Genomic DNA, 17446 nt, shown 5'->3' with positions numbered 1-17446 from the left:
ACATAGTCAGCTAGGGAAAATAAATATAATACTTCACCACCTATGTAGCTTATTTTGACAAGCGTTTGCCATAGTGAAGGTGTGTTTTCACATAAGGTATGTGTCCTTTACTCACTGTGTGTCATTTCTCCATCAAAAGAAATTTCTAAGATTATAGAGAGATAATAATTTCCTAGAGATAAAAAGTCTTAACAAACTGGGCATAGTAAGGACTTACCCTGCCCCATGGAGAGCCAGACTGATAAAGAAGATGATGAAAACATGGTGTGTATACCAGAACAACTCGTAGGACACCTGTCTGATGAACTCAGTAGAGGAGGTCATGAGCAGGATCAAAGCCAGCGAGAGCACCAGGCCAGTAATGCCTGCTATTGTCGTTAGCAACTCAATGACTGGGTTCTGAAAGAAATGAGCAGCGTGACATTAATATCTCCGTACACTTTTCAATGTTTAGGCTCAATACTTGAGAGTTCAAGCTGGGAGCCATTCAGAGTGTCTCACTCCAAAGCACATTAGCCTCAACAAGGCTCAGGGCACAGTTCAAGACGTGAGCTTCCTTCTCCTTCTTTCTCCCTGCCATCTTATGGTAGACATCACTCTGGTCAAACTGCACGAAACACCATGTCAATAACTGCATTTTTCATTCATATAAATCAATTCTCATGTCAAAATGATTATGTTGAATCAAAAGTAAACAATATCTGAAAAGAGCATTTTAAGAGAGAATGCTGCAAAATAATTCCAAGTTTTACATTTTTAATTTTTAAAATAACAATCTGAATCATCATGCTTAATTGCATTTGAACCATAATACACACACTTTGTGAGGAGTCTGTTGGGGCATCCTTAGTACAGCAGTTGCTCATTCCTTGTGCTCCTTCCTAACTGGAAAGACCATGACTTGCATTTCTTTCATGCCACCTCAGGGGGCCTGGAATAAGGCTTGGTAAAGCCTAGGTGATCCATAAAGGTACAACTCTTCTTATCTGGTGGATATGACAAAAAGCCCAGAATTCTGGCCTGTGAGTACAAGGGACAGTTAAATAGCCTTTCAGAATATGAGTCACAAGGCATTTGTTTTTATTGTGAGCTTTCTGCAATCTTACCAAGTCATTAGTATGCATCCATTGTCTTCCTATTGAGACGACCATAAGCTCAATAAACTCACACTATATCTTTTGTCAGTAAAACCTCATTAATTTGGGCTGCTTTGAGATCTGGAGGTAATTTGGACAGGGACCTCTCTGTTGTTTATTTTTTCTTCATGGAGCAAAGATGGAAGTAAAATTGAAAAGGGTATGTCTAAAACATTTAAGTTTTTTTTTTTCAGGTACACTCAAGTGTTCTAGAAATCCATTTCTACCATAGGGTGTGCTAATTTCAAATCATTCTTTCTTTGCTTATTAAGGCAAATCTCTACGTCTCTCTTTGAATCCATTCATAGACTGGCTTGAGTTTTGTGGTATCCTCTCAAATCATCTCACTGCATCATTCAGAACATTCTATAATGTACACTTTGTGCTGTTGATACTCATTTTTTTCTCCAAAGATCGCAAATTAGAGGGTTTCTTGAGCTTAATTAGTAGTTGCACAGTATATTGCTTCTGAAATTGTGAAATAACTGTATAGGGAGTAGCTTAATGATCTGGCTCAATTGCTTTAAAAGTATTTCTAATAAATACTATTTATTATACAGTCTCTTCAAAATGTTGGGATTTATTCCTGGGTTTGTGTAGTAATACATTTTGTGAACCTTAGCAGGGGACTTCCTCCACCCCAACCCCATTATTAAGTCTAGGAGGTGTCCAGATGAATGCTGCGACTCAACTGAGTGATGCTAAAGGCGTTCCCACAGGCTTAGGGCATCTGTAGTTTTGATGTATAATGTGAAATTTGTGCTTCTAATTGCTGTCAGCTAAGAAGAGGTAGTTCAATGTGATCAATGGCCTGATATTGAAAAAACCCCTCAGAATAATTAGGGTGCATGACATCAGAGTCTCTCCCAAAACATACTTGGAGTTTCCTTTCTCCAAATAAAGCTAAATGGGCAAAGTGATCACTTAAAGAGACAGTCCAGATAATAATGGAGAGATTCCCTTTATTGGAATGTATTGCCTTAAGGTTTGGGAAATATAGATTTTTTTTTAAACCTGGTCAACATGATGGTAGTTGACCAAATGGTAGTGCATGGGAAAAGGTTTGGATCAAACACAAAGCAAGAGATAGGGGTGTGTGGGGAGCAATCCGGACTAGACTAAGTTACTCGAATTAAGACTTATTCTATGCATCTGCTCTCCCACAATATGGCGCTGGGAGAGAAGTAAACAGCTTCCGCACAGCTGCCTCCAGTTCAACTAATAAACTGTAGGACTTGCTCCTGATTGGAGGAGAGCAGCGTACTCGGCGTGTGGGCAGCCGAGTTGGGATTGGCGGAGGAGGACTATAAAGGAGGAGAGAGACGGCATGCATAAGGAACATCTATGGGGAACATCTAAGGGAACCTGTGCAGCCCCCGAGAAAGCCGGCCGGCGGTGTGCCGCTCCCCTGCGGAAGTGGGGAATGCGGCCAGGGGGAACTGCCCTTCCACGGAGGTGGAAGGGATAGTAGCCAACCCGGGAAGAACCAGCAGCAAACCCGGGGAGGGCCGAGCAGACGAAAGAACAGCGCAGGGTCCTGTGTCGTTCCTCCACGAAGAGGGGGAGCGACATAATGGTGCCGTGACTCGGATAGGAAACCTAGCTTGGATAGGAAACCTAGGACGGATAGCAAACTTAGGAGGGAAGAAACGGGAAGAATTGGGAAAATATCGGAGAGAGAGACTAGCAAACAGCCTAGGGAAAATACCGGAGAGAGAGACTAGCAAACAGCCTAGGGAAAAGCCGGACGAAAAGGGTGCCGGAAGAAGCTATTGAAAGCCTAGGCATAGACTCAGATACGGACTACGGGGGGAAGCTGGGAGAAATCTCTAAGGTCGAAAGCAAAAGTGAAAGCTAGAACAAACAGACTCGGACGCGGACTGTGGGGAGAGGCCAGGAGAAATGAGGGAGGAATATCGTTGGAGGAAAGCTTGGGGAAACATACCGGGTAGAGAAAAATGTTAGGGAAATTGAAGCCGCGGGGGGCAGGCCGAGGCGGAAACGGAAGCCACTTTGGGGTTCTCAAGTTAGCCCGGGAATAGGGGGCGAAAAGTTGAAACCAGAAGCTGAAACGTGAGCCAGGTTGGGATCCGTCTGATTAGCCCGGGGAGCAAAGGACGGGAAGCCAAATCGTGGGGCGGAGACGTACGCTGGGTTGAATTCGCCAGGCTAGCCCGGGGAGCTTAGATTGAATGCTAGTGGCGGACACGTGAGCTACGCTGTGTTACTCGCGGAAGCCGCCGCGTGCAGAGAGAGCACGGGGCGTGAATAGATAGGGAACGGGGCTGGCGTAGGCCGTGGTTCAGACGCGAAAGGGTTAAGCGTGGAGACCGCGGAGCGCGCGAAGCCGAGCCGCGCAAAGCCGGGAAGCTGCGCAGATGAGAGAGGCGCGCGGGCTGAAGCGGCGCAGAGCCGGGAACCCGCCGGCGGGGCGAGGTGCCGGAAAGCCGCAGGGATAAGAGAAACAGAAGTTTAGAAGTAAAGTGAGAAAAATAGGAATGCTGGAAGATAGAAGTAAAATGGGAGAAATAGGAATGCCCGGAGATAGAGAAATAGAGAAATAGAAAGGCCTCCCCTCAACATGGCAATTAGAAGGCTTGGATTCGGTCTGCCCGATTAGTGAGGCGATGAGCACCTGGGCGGCTAGCAGCTTATGCGCCGCAGGTCACCGAAGACAGGCACGAATTAACATCAGTAAGGCCTCCCCACAAAAAGGCAATGAGAAGGCTTGGATTCGGTTTGCCTGATTGCTAGGTTTTGCAAGCCCCTGCAGGCTCGACCAGAGCATGCGCTGCAGGGCACCGAACACAGGCACGCATCAGCGCCTAAAAACCTCCTCACAACATGGCGAAGAGAGGACCCGGATTCGGTTTGCCTGATTGATAGGACTAGTAAGAGCCTGTGGCAACTCTAGCAAGTAGAGCAGAGTGTGTGCCGTGGGACACCGAAGACAGGCGCGTATCAACGCCAAAAAATAAAAAGAAAGGGGGATCTGTGGGGAGCAATCCGGACTAGACTAAGTTACTCGAATTAAGACTTATTCTATGCATCTGCTCTCCCACAATATGGCGCTGGGAGAGAAGTAAACAGCTTCCGCACAGCTGCCTCCAGTTCAACTAATAAACTGTAGGACTTGCTCCTGATTGGAGGAGAGCAGCGTACTCGGCGTGTGGGCAGCCGAGTTGGGATTGGCGGAGGAGGACTATAAAGGAGGAGAGAGACGGCATGCATAAGGAACATCTATGGGGAACATCTAAGGGAACCTGTGCAGCCCCCGAGAAAGCCGGCCGGCGGTGTGCCGCTCCCCTGCGGAAGTGGGGAATGCGGCCAGGGGGAACTGCCCTTCCACGGAGGTGGAAGGGATAGTAGCCAACCCGGGAAGAACCAGCAGCAAACCCGGGGAGGGCCGAGCAGACGAAAGAACAGCGCAGGGTCCTGTGTCGTTCCTCCACGAAGAGGGGGAGCGACAGGGGTGGAGTGGACATTTGACCTAGTAGCTTTGATAGCCCCATACGCTGCATCAGAGCACTGGGGTTTGAGTCTTGACTCCTCTCCTGATTCCGGCTTCCTGTTGTGTGTACCCTGGGAGACAGCAGGTGAGAAGCAGATCAGTAGTCCCTGATACCCATGTGGAAGACCCGGATAGAGTTCTAGATTCCCAGCTTCAGCCTGGCCAAATCCTGGCTATTGCAGGTGTTTGAGGAGTGAACCAATGGACAGGGGCTCTGTCTTAGTCTCTCTGCCTTTCAAATAAATAAAATAAGTAAATTAAAATTAAAAATACAAAGGAAGGGGTAGGAGTGGACTAGTAAAGGCAAATGTTTTATTTCTTAAAGTGGCTTGATGTGTTCAGTTTTCTTCCCCGCCCCCACAGGTGCTGTCACTGTGTGCACACAGGTAATTAGCATTAAGAATGTCCCTAGCAATGCCAGTCTCATTATAAAATTAGCTACTCTGCTCAGTGTCTGAGTTGGCAAACCAGCTATTCACATGTGTGCCAAAGTATGAGGCACAGGGGAAGAGATCCAGAAAACAATCTGCAAATTGAAAAGGAAGACATCCAATTTATAAACCCTGGGTGAAGATGGCACCTCCGGGACAGGCATTGTGGTATATAGCATGCTGAGCCATCGTTTGCAATGCCTGCATCCTGTTACCAGAGTGCTGGTTTGAGTCTAAGCTACCCTATTTCCAATCCAGCTTCTTGCCAATGCATTCTGGGAGGTGGTGCATTGATGACTCAAGAGCTGCAACCCACATGGGAGATCCAGATGGGGATCCTGGCTCCTGGCTTGGGCCTGGCCCAGCCCTGACTGTTGAGGGCACTGGGTGGAACAGAAAGTAGGAGATCTCTCTGTCTCTTTCTGCCCTGAAAGTGGATGAAAATAAATGGATAAGTATTTTTAAAAAACCAAGTTGACACCTCATTATCTTTTATGACTCTAACATGAGCGAAAAACTATCCAAGCATGAGTTGCTTTTAATATTTAAAATATTAGAGCTTGAACAACTTATTGTTTTTCCTACTTTCATTTTGGTGTTGCTATAAGCTAGTTAAGTGACATATGTTCCCCTCTTGCTCATAACCTCTCAGCAACATTAATGGTAGAAAAAAAAAGACTTTAAAAAGATGAAATTGATGGTACCTTTTGGCAGGAACTCATCCCCAGCTCTCTTATTAAAAGCTTTTGATATATGGTGTTCCTGAGAAAGTGATGGGGGAAAGGAAGGCTTTTTGAGATGAGAAACAGTTAGGCAGGAACTCACTGTGCCGGCGGTCCGGATGGGGTTGAGGTAGCTCTCATTTGGGCTGTTGCCAAGTTTGGAAAGTGCAGCCGGAAGTCCAGGGGCCTCCTCCGATTGGCTCAAGTGGTAGCGCTCCAGGTTGAACAAATGGGCCACGATGTGGATGGCTAAGGATGCAGAGACAACATCGGACACACACCATATGGGTCTCTTCCTTTGCAGTAGCTCGACAACACACTGCGTCTGTGTTCAAGTTTCTGTGTGCTGCTTTTACAAACCCCAAAGAAGAAGATTTATTTGTGCATCTTTCCTAGTATCTCGAATGGAGTGGATTGAACACGTCTGAAGATGTTGTATGAGTCACCACATTCATTTTAATTATATTCAGAAATAAAGTAAATCTCAACTCATCAGGATTTAATTTTAGACATATGATCATCCTGCAAGTGGAATGGGTCTAAGCAATATGTCAACATAATCATATATGAGACATAATTCTTGAGGAAGGAACTATATATAATTGTAGATATAAAACTTATTTCCTTAAAGAGTTAGAAAGCATTATTCTAGAATTTTGTACATCATACACACTGTTAGATGTGTTTATGAAATACATGATAGGCACTAGGGGAGATGCTGTTTTTGTTCTCATTCAGACATTATAGTTTCTATTCTTCCCTTTATGTATTTTAGAACATATGTTTATATACCCCTCCACAAACACTGACATATTTGCATGTGTTATTTCTACTAGATTGAAATAAGTCAGTATTTATGGAGCTAAACATAACTTCTCTATGTTTTTCTTTTCAAAAAATTTATTTCCTTATGTGCAAGTGCTCAAGGCAGAGAGAGGGAGAGGGAACTTCCATCCCCTGGCTCATTCCCCAGCGCCCGCAATGACAGGTGCTGGGCAAGGAGCAGGAGCTGGGAGCTCCACCCAGGTCTCCCATGTAGTTGGCGGAGCCCAATCACCCCTTAGGGTGCACATTAGCAGGAAGCTAGAGTCAGGCGTAGAAGCCGGGAATCCAGCTCAGATCCTCCAATGTGGAGCACAGGTGTCTTAACAGAAAGGCTAAACACCTTCCCCTGGCAATGTCGTAGTTCTAAATGATGAAAACAACTCCAGAATGCAGCATGGTTCATCTTGAGGATTCTGTGTCTGGTGCTGCTCTTGTCTGTGAAATCTGCCAGGAATCCCACAGTCGCAGTCCCTGGGTGATGACATACTGCAAATGGGACCCTGGCTAGGCGGCCGGTTGATACCCACCATTGGGATCAGATTTGAGTGTGAAATAAGAATCAACTACCCAGGCATACATAATTTCCCAGTGGGTATCTGTTTCTTCCATACCCACAGAGAGAGGCAGCAGAGCCTGCTACTATTATACAAGTTGTGGGTGACTATGGGATCCTCTATGGCTGTGGGTCGAGATATGGATGAGTGAGAGGAGAAAGGGAGCAGAAGAAACTTCTAAGAGCATTAGTTCTGGTCCCTCTGGTCCCTGTGGTCCTAGTGGCACATTTGCTTACAAGTGCCTTTTTCCATTTAGTGTTTCTCCGTTATCTGAGTTCCTTCTTATCAGATCCTTTCCTGCCTGGCAAAATTCTAACCATGCCCTAACACTCTATTCAAAGTGCATAACAGCACCTCTACATCTGTGATGTTTACTGCCTCCTTATGAGTTCAATGCACTTCCTCCTTAACACACCTTGGCCATGTCTATGAAGGAGCTTTCTGGTTTAATAGCAGCATCCACAAAGCTAGTTTTTTCTGATGTGATACATACAATGGGAACCATTTCCTAAATCGAATACAAACATTGTCCAGCATTCCTAATAGCTGGTTTCTGATAACCACCCAAAGTCTTTGAGAAACAGGTATAATTTTCATAACTAACATATTTGATTGACAAATACACACCCTGACAATGTTATAAATGCTGTTGGAATGTCACCCAATACAACCTTCACTTGTCAGTCCTATTCCCATTTTACAGACCAATATTCTGAACAAAAAAATTGAGACATTTGCTATGCATTAACGACAAAGATGGGGTAAAAGCCCGTCTGTGACTTCAGGGCTTCATATGTTGATCTTTAAACTCGATTGCTTCTTTTGAGTCATCGGAAATGGTCACGTCTTACTTGTTGACTCAAAACTAATTTCTCCTTTGGGCTTAGAAAAGCTCTTTGAATGAGTCATTTGGTGTCTTTCATCTGGAGTCAAACTGTCCCGAAGGCTCATGGTTGATGGTGACATTTGGATCCTTACAGGCTGGGTGGGTGGTCTTTCCACGTTTCATCCTTCTACCTCCTCCTCTGCCCCAGCTCTGTTCACTCTGCGACGAAAGCACTGCAGACAGGGAGCGGAGCTGTTCCCATTTGCAGGACTAGCAACGGAGCTTCAGATTAAATTCAGTGTGTGCTTTGCCATTGTGTGATCCATAGGCGATAGCCAGAAAGGGGATACAGAACAAATTCCTTGTCTTTTATGTTATTCTATATTTCATAACATTCTTCTCCTGTGTAATGAGTTGTTGATCACAATCTGTTTTCTATTAGATTGATTTCCACATGAGAATTTGACACTGTTAAACTAAATTTAAGCACGTTGATTGAATGAACAAAGATATTGAACTATTTATTTATTCCTCTTGCCAGGTGTCTCACAACAGAGCTGGAGACGCTAATGGAGTAGTCTCAGGAAGGCCGAGAAGCTGCTCGAGAGGGAGCTCCTGAGGGAACTGTGGAAAGCTACTCTCTCCAGTGCTTCTGCCAAGCCTTAAAATTCGTGTCTTAACTGTTCCTTTGCCTCATCTACCTCCATTTTGCTTTCTTTTTCCACGTATAAGACAAAAAGTAGATTTTTAAACAATTTCAGCAATTCCCAGACTGAAAACTGATTTTGCCCATTTTGTTAGTTAAACTGCTGCAGTTTGCTCTTAGAGCTGATCTTAGTGTGATGTAACCTCTGATTGGAACTTTTTTTTTTTTTTTTTTAATTTTTTTATTTTTTTTGACAGGCAGAGTGGACAGTGAGAGAGAGAGACAGAGAGAGAAAGGTCTTCCTTTGCCGTTGGTTCACCCTCCAATGGCCGCCGCTGCAGCCGGCGCACCGCGCTGATCCTGGCAGGAGCCAGGAGCCAGGTGCTTTTTCCTGGTCTCCCATGGGGTGCAGGGCCCAAGCACCTGGGCCATCCTCCACTGCACTCCCTGGCCATAGCAGAGAGCTGGCCTGGAAGAGGGGCAACCGGGACAGAATCCGGCGCCCCAACCGGGACTAGAACCCGGTGTGCCGGCGCCGCAAGGTGGAGGATTAGCCTATTGAGCCACGGCGCCGGCTCTGATTGGAACTTAAAATGTGCCGGCTACTAAGCCCAGGGCTTTTTGGACTTGATAGATACTGGGGAGCCAGAAATAGTATTTTTTTCTGGAAATTATATTTTCTACTCTTTTCTTTATTGGTTTGAGTCTTTATAATGTGAAGAACATTCTGTCTGTGTTGCCATGACAGTTACCTTAGAGATGTGATAAAATAGTTACAAGGTTTGATTTTTCTCTTGGCCATCGTGCGTTTCCTGTTGATAGGACTGTATGTCAGTAGGTAGCAGAAGGAATGCTGAAGTGGTTACTCAGCTACTTGACTCTTTCTGTCTCTGTTTTCTCTCCTGAAAAATGGGTGGTCTGGACTAAGCTACGGGGTATCTAAGCTGTGTGGCTCCCGAGTTTTCCTCTGCAGTTGACTGCAAACATTTACCATCTCAAAGGAATCTGCAGTCGAATATGGAAGTAATACAAACTCAAAACTCCTGTTTTAATGTGTTTTGAGTTAATACCGGCCTACAAGGGGCCTCAGTGTGGTGGTAAATGCAATGGCATCAACCTCCCAGCCACGCTCTTCCCCTTGCCTCTGCGACCTTCTCCTGTCTCCCACGGCTGTGTCCTTGGAAGAGCCCACGACGCGCATTCCAGAACCCGCTCAGCTGCGCAGGGACAGAAGGTGCTGGGTGTGGGTCTGTCTGTGCTTTTCTCTCCAAAGTACTGTTAAAAGACGGCAGCGATGCTGGAAACACTACACACGAGCATTTAATTGGTGTGTGAGTTCAAAGAAGGACCTTTTATTGAAGGGTGAACAATAACAAGGAAAAACTCATAAAGGCTACAATTAGAGCCCGTTGCCCTGAGAAATCTCCTTTTGGTTCCTTCCTTCCTCTCTCTCTCTCTCATTTTTTCAGGAGATCAGAGGGAGCAGGATGAAGGGGATCCCTGGAAGTGTATTCAGATCTTGCTGTATTTCTGCCTGCCAGTACTGGGGAGTCAGTCACCTCATAATTGAACAGCTTTTTAACACCAAGAACCAAGGGTTTATGGCCAGAATGTGGCCCAAACTTTCAGATTTGTGGTCTTATTTCTGCAGGAAGACCTGTGGACTCTGACCCCCTGTGGATGCCGCACTTTTGTCAACTGCTTGAAATCCTTCGAGGAAGGAGCTAGAGACCAAGCTGGCTGGGAGCTCCCTCACCTCACCTGGAGCTGCCAGGAGTGACCCTTGATGGAGCAGAACTCGAAGAACTTGTGCCTTTGGGGCTGCTCTCCACCATGGGGCTTCCAAATCTTTATTTTCTCTCTGGTCCTTCCTCGGAGCTCTCTCCTCTCTATCTGCCCCTAGTCTGCTTGTTGATGTTGGTAAAGTAATTTTGGCAACTCAACAGGAGCTGCCTTTGGGCCGATTGTTCACCCCTGCAACCCGGCAGATGTACGCTGCGGAGTTTGCCAGAGGAGCGCTCCTGGATCACGACACTCCCCTTTGATGGACGCTCAGGTGTAGAGCACTACTTTTGCATTAGAAGCGGCTTCAAGATCTACCGTGGACCAGGGAACCCAGAAAGATCCGCGTTAATAAGAGTGGAGAGGCTGCAAGATGCACTTTTTCTACCGGCGGGGTTGTAGGTCTCTGAAAATGATTTATTAGTGGTTGAAGCTGCTCGGGCAGCTGCTCTCACAGGCCGGCAAGCAGGAAGGCAGGAAGCCAAGAGAAGCAGTGCTCCTGTCCCTGCGTTTGCGGCGATGCCCTTGATCACAGATAGCATTGCTGTCGCCTTTTCTCTCCTCCTCCCTAGCCTGCTTCCGCCAGTCGCTAATTACATCCTTTAATGATTTGACCAATTAAAGCCTGCAGTTCAGCTTCGAGGGGGAACGGATGAGAAATTAGAGCCCGGCACGCACGCAGCCTTCGATGCGGGTGCACTTCTTCCAAGGTTACACACCTCTATTAAGCCAGCGGGCTGTTTGGGAAGCGAGGCTAATAAAGCAAGCGAAGGGGCTTTGCAGCTGCTCCCCAGTGAACACGCCAGGAGGACGCAGTGCGCGAAGCAACGGTGCAGCTATGGAAGCAGGGCTTTGCATTTTTCCTCCTCAAAGTGCTGCTGCCAGCCGCATTTCTTAGTTAATGTGGAATGCAGTAATTGCTTTGTCAGGGCCCGGGCGCCGCAGAGAGCTTTCCTCCCACTCGCCTGCCTTGGCCGGGCAGTGGAGCGCTGGTTGCCATGGAGGAGCAGGACGAGGGGCGCTTTGCTCTCGGCCCTGCTAGGGGAGCCCCGGGAGATAGACCCACGCTGGCAAAGCAGTGAGGGTTCTGGAGGAAGAGAGCTGGAAAGCATACTTGATCCTCTCCAGGGATTGGAGAGGGAAAGCTCCAGAAAGAACGCTGTTTTTTTTTTTTTTTTTTTCTTGTGGCAACAGAATGTGAATTTATTCTCTCGCTGACCGGCGTCACTTTAAATCTCTTCCCTACCCACACTGCTCCCTGCACAACTCACGGGCCTGGGGTCTTGTGCCTTCCCCCAGTGCTTTCTCGAGCTGCTTTCGCCCACTGCTGACTCACACCCGGAGGCATAAGGCACAGTCCCAGCCCTCAAGGGCATCAGGTCTGAGGAATTCACCCCAGGGTAGGAAGCAGGACAGGGGACCTGCTGGGGGGGGGGGGGCTGCATCCTGCCCAGGAGGACGAGGCAGTGGGTCGTGGATATGGTGTCCCCAAGGAGAGCTGCAGCATTTGAGGCACAGAGCATCCCATGGGCGAACACACAGAATGTTCTGGATACTTTCCGAAGGGAAACGGGGAGGGGTGCACCGTCAGGATGAGACTAGAGTAGGAGCAGAGGGGCTCCATCAGCAGAGCAAAGAAGTCTTGATTGGCTCTTATCTGGGCCAGCAACCAGCCAGTGGCCTTGTATCCTGCAGAGTTCCAAGCAGGGCGGGTCCTGACAGTGATGGGCTCATCTCATTGAGATGGCTAGATCCTATTATTGTTTATTTTTAATTCCAAGGGAAAAGGTCACCAGGAACTTAATCTGAGATCACACAAGCAATCCGTGGTGAGGGTATAAAATAACTCGGGCACCTGACTCTTGTCAGGGCTGTCATCTGCAGTCATAGGCCATTCCTGGACAGCCTGCCCACACTGGTTTCAGAAGGCTATAGCTCCTAGCAGGGTGCTTTGCACCTGGGAGACAAAATGCTGTGTTTATACCATCAGTGTGTGATTACAGAAACAGAAATATACATACCCAAAGGCTTAAGGAGAAAGCTATTTCATGACACCCATTTCGCTCTATTCTTTCCTTCCTTTTATGATATGCTGGGATGCTGAGTTCTTCCCCTCTCTTGCTATAATATCTTTATAACTTTCCTTAGAGTGCAATTCTGCCTCAAAGCTATTGCACAGTGATACTGTTCTCCGTGCCATTTTGTTGTGTTGTGTCTTCCCTTTTAATGCAGTAATAAAGGAATCTTAAGGTGTGAAGCCTAGAGATCTGTTACATTTCTTCTCTGTTTAGCCTACCAAGGAGCAGTCTGGCCTTCACTCACAATGGGGAGCTCACTACCCTTATTCTAACTTTCCGGAATTTCTAAGGTTTGGAAACGACGTCCCTTCGATGTGCCTTCGCCTTTGCTTACTGATCAAAAGTCAGGAGCACCTGTATGTCTCAGACTGGAATCTGAGACTGGATCAGCCTTGCTGTTTGCCCCCGCCCCTCCAGCTGGCTCTCTGGGACGTGAGATGCTATTCCTTCACAATCCACAAGGCCCTTTTGCAGAACGTGTCTGGGGCTGGTTTGATCTGGCATTGAAGACAATCAGTGGGGAGCATCTCCCCCTCGTGTCTCGGTGCACACCCAAAGTTGTGTTAATTGGCACTCGGGCACCGTCTGTCATGTCTTGTTGCTTAATTAAATTCACATTTGTTTTGAGAGTTCCTTTTACTCTGCTATTTTTTATGCATGAGAGGATAAAAACAAATGAGGAAAACATTTTATAGTTAAATTAGTTTGAGGAAACAGTCCCGAATCGTAACTCTTAATCATTCAGAGAGTCTTTTATTTCAATGTCTTTGTTTTCCAAGCGAACCACAAGCCAGTTGATTACTGACCCTCTTCTGTTCCTCTTCCTCATAGTCTAAACTTGGCCTTGGATGTTGATTTCTAGTGCCTTCTTTTTTGAATTAGAAATGCAGTAATAACACTTACACTGTAGGTAACCATAAAGCTTCCTATCTTTTCTAGATCCTTGTGCATCCAATGGCTCAATGCTGCTCAGTACCTTGCTCATATGATCTTTCTTTCTTTCTTTTTATTGCCCATGACACCATGTGATAGTCATTTTCCTATGACCCTGAATGAGAGTTAGGGCATAGGCCAATTTTATTCCCAACGTGCATTGAATTGCTTCGACTACGAATGTGTTCACTTTTCATGGAGGTATTTATCATTGCGTTATTGACAAGCCTGCTTATTCACCAATGAAAATAAAGTTCGACAGCTTTGCTTTGTTGCATTGAGGTCCTGGTAGTGGAACATTGATACAGGAGTACAAATCACAAATAAAAAATCCTTTCATCTAAGTGTTCTGTGGCCAAATGAATGGCAAAGGTTTCTTCTACCTAAGGTGAGACATAGTGGTGTGGATATCATTAAAACAGAGCTATATCAGACATTGCAAAATCCATCAGGCAACAAATGAGTACTTACCTGCACTAACAGCTATTCCATAGGCGACTAACTTGTGGAATTTGAGGTTTTTGTCTAGTTGCCTTCCCCATGGTCCTCTGCAGCACTAGAGTAAAAAATAAATAAATCAAAGCCTGATATAAGAAGTAATCACGGTGGTAACAATATCTTGAGACCTGAGAACATAGGACTCAGGAGCTGCTTCTAAATTTGCTTAAGGTGGGGCCACATGACACAGAAGTTAGTGGCCATTTGTCAAACAGCAAAGTAAAAGGTTATTCCTTGATTTGCTGAAATTTTACCTCAGTAAAAATTACTGAATGAGCAGTTCTCTTGCTATATCTCAAAATTCTTGAATAAACATGCCTCACTCAGCTTCTTTATCTAGATAATGCAGGTGATAACCGCTGTCGCTCCCCCTCTTCATGGAGGAACGACACTAAGCCCTGCCTAGGCTTCCTATCCGAGTCACGGCACCATTATGTCGCTCCCCCTCTTCGTGGAGGAACGACACAGGACCCTGCACTGTTCTTTCGTCTGCTCGGCCCTCACCGGGTTTGCTGCTGGTTCTTCGTGGGTTGGCTACCATCCCTTCCACCTCCGTGGAAGGGCGGTTCCCCCTGCCACTTTCCCCACTTCCGCAGGGGAGCGGCACACGGCCGGCTCTCTCGGGGGCTGCTCAGGTGTTCCTTCAGATAGATGTTCCTGGTGCATGTTGTCTCTCTCCTCCTTTATAGTCCTCTTCCACCAATCCCAACTCTGCTACCCACACGCCGAGTACGCTGCTCTCCTCCAATCAGGAGCAGGTCCTGCTGTTTATTGGTTGAACTGGAGGCAGCTGTGTAGAAGCTGTTTACTCCTCTCCCAGCGCCATATTGTGGGAGAGCAGATGCATAGAATAAGTCTTAATTCGAGTAACAGTCTAGTCTGAGTTGCTCCCCACAAACTGCCATCCTCATCTGTGTGGTTTAAGTTGTCCATAAATTTTCCTTATTATACAAACTCAGGTACCATACACAACTATATCTCATATTCATAAAACCTCATGATGATTATAGAATAAATTATTTCATATGGCAAAAATTGTTGGAGGTCTCATTTTCTGTACATTATTCTGTTCAACAGGAAACACAGCCGAGTACCCAAAGAGTGGAATCAATGTAATGAGGAAATATCACTCTATGTCTATTAGCAGTTAAAATCCACATATGGGGGCCAGCACTGTGACATAGCTAGTAAAATCACCGCCTGCAGTGCCACATCCTATATGGGCACCTGTTCGAGTCCTGGCTGCTCCACTTCCTATCCAGCTGCCTGCAATTGGCCTGGGAAAGCAGTAGAAGATGACCCAAGTGTTTGGGCCCCTGCACCTGTGGGGAGACCCGGAAGAAGCTCCTGGCTCCTGGCTTTAGATCTGCCCAGCTCCAGCTGTTGTGGCTATTTGGGGAGTGAACCAGCGATGGAAGACCTATCTCTCTACCTCTATCTCTACCTCTCTGTAACTCTGCCTTTCAAATAAATTAATTAATTAAAAAATAGAATCCACATACTAAAGTCTATGTGTTGTGAATAGGGTATTTGGTGTTGTGGTTGAAATGCCCTGTGGATAATGCATTTTATATGAGAGTATCTGGGTTCGAGTCTCAGCTCTGCTTCTGATTCCAGCTTCTTGCTAATATACACCCTGGAGGGCAGCAGGTGATGGCTCAAATACTTGGGTCCTTTCTACCTATATGGGAGGCCCAGACCCAGTACATGGCTCCTGTTGTGGGCATTTGAAAAGTGAACCAGGCAGATTGCAGATCTCTCTTTCTCTCTCTCTCTCTCTCTCTCTCTCTCTCTCTGCCTTTCAAGTAAAAGAAAAATAAGTAAACATTTATATTCTGTGTATCGTGATTGTGATTGTCTTTTCTGAGGGTAAAAACTCAGAGGACTGTTTCCCGAGTGGCATTTATCTCAACTGCTTGTCTTTCTTCTATCAGAAATGGTAATGGCTTATCTTTTTCCATTAGGAAAACCTAAGCAGTGACTACACTGCCATGTAGAAAGTCAATGGCAAAAGCCAAATCAGTTGTACCACTTCCTGATTTTCAGTCATAGCCATTCTGTTCTCTCTTACAAAGAAACAGAGGTAAGTTTAAACAGGATTACCTGGAATCTCACAGTAAAGTACACCCTTGTTTTCAATAGCACTCATATTAGTCATAACAACTGGAATTATAGCCAATACTTGCTACTTACAGCGCTTGTTCCTCTCACGAATGAAATGAAGTTTCGGCTGACGGGCAACAGGATTAACATGCAGTTAAAATTCAGGCACAGTGCAGATGCTTTTGCCCAAGCCAGTGTCGACTTCCATATAGAGAAACACAAAAACAAGACGTACAGTTCAAAGGAGGAAGCCGGGAAAATAGGATGTAGTTTAATTTCTGAAATAGTCATCAGTTCTACTTACCCCCAAAATAACTCGTGTGTAGAGAAAAGACTCCTCCTCTTCATACCAACGGAATGTGACCATAAAGAGATACAAGTTCATTCCCAGCCACAAGAGCTTGAGTACAAGGCAAAGAGAACCAATCAGCACCATCTTCAAATTTTCCCCTTTTAAAATCACTTGGCGTCCTTGTTTTTTTCAAGGTGGAGTGAAAAGTTCTCAAATTAATCAGACTTACTCTCTGTATTCTTTCCTTACAGGTTAGATTTTAGCAGTGATTATAACAGTAAGAAATTTTTAACTTCATAAAAAGATTTTACGCACATACGTGTGAGCATTAAGGGAGATAATGACAAGTACCCCACCTTCCTCACCTTGACAATGATATCAAGAAGGAAGAAATATTTAAAAACAACTTGAAGAGTGCTCTAGAAAAATCCCAGTGTCATAGTCTAATTTGAAGACTTCATTTGATTTAGAGAAACATTCATACATTATGCAAAAACAACTACTTGACTTTAAAAATAATTAAAAATGAACTCAATCGGAAAACAACTTTGCATGATTCTATAAGGCTAAATTAAACGTATCTGCTGAATGTTTTCTAACAAGTTTTCGTCTTTTACTAGAGTAATACTTCAAGCTATTTAGCATTTCTATACAAGCTACCAAAAATTAAAACAACATCCTATATTTAAAGTTGAATAAGAAAAATAGTACTTACTACTACTATGATGGGGAGACTTTCATTCAAAACCCAACACCCCATCATGACACTTGTGTTCTGTCAGCAAATCATTCCTTTCATTCACCTGAGCCCCAATGCTTTATCCTTAGTGAGGGCTTCCCTAAGAAATGATATCATCTTTTTGTCTTAGGAAGCACCTACTGGGAACAGCTCTCCTGGAATTTCTAATTAAGGACTTCTTGCCAAAGGCACATCACCGAGCTGACATGCCTCATGACCTGGGTAAATACAAGACAAGTCTCATCCGATGATTCCATTCTTCAAAGACTTCAGAAGAAAAGAAAGCTCGTTTTATTAAATTGTCCTCGTGTACTTTATCCCCCCATTCATTTTCTACATGATTACAGTCAAGATGATAATAAGTCTTTAT

General features: G+C 45.4%; 1 protein-coding gene across 1 annotated transcript in view; it reads right to left on the bottom strand.

Annotated features, from left to right (window-relative positions):
- Positions 1 to 16481, bottom strand: part of NOX3 (NADPH oxidase 3) — a 67015-nt gene extending 50534 nt beyond the window's left edge. The window contains exons 1-5 of the mRNA XM_002714968.4: positions 16350 to 16481; positions 16136 to 16246; positions 13916 to 14000; positions 5904 to 6049; positions 218 to 399 (exon numbers count right to left, since the gene is read on the bottom strand). Coding sequence (XP_002715014.3) covers positions 218 to 399; positions 5904 to 6049; positions 13916 to 14000; positions 16136 to 16246; positions 16350 to 16481 — 656 coding nt within the window. The remainder of the gene's footprint in view (positions 1 to 217; positions 400 to 5903; positions 6050 to 13915; positions 14001 to 16135; positions 16247 to 16349) is intronic.
- Between the last annotated feature and the right edge of the window lie 965 nt (positions 16482 to 17446).

The sequence above is a fragment of the Oryctolagus cuniculus genome, chromosome 5 (genome assembly GCF_964237555.1).
Source record: "Oryctolagus cuniculus chromosome 5, mOryCun1.1, whole genome shotgun sequence".
Lineage (NCBI taxonomy): Eukaryota > Metazoa > Chordata > Mammalia > Lagomorpha > Leporidae > Oryctolagus > Oryctolagus cuniculus.
The sequence above is the reverse complement of the archived record's forward strand: the minus strand, read 5'-3'. Positions and strand labels throughout refer to the sequence as shown.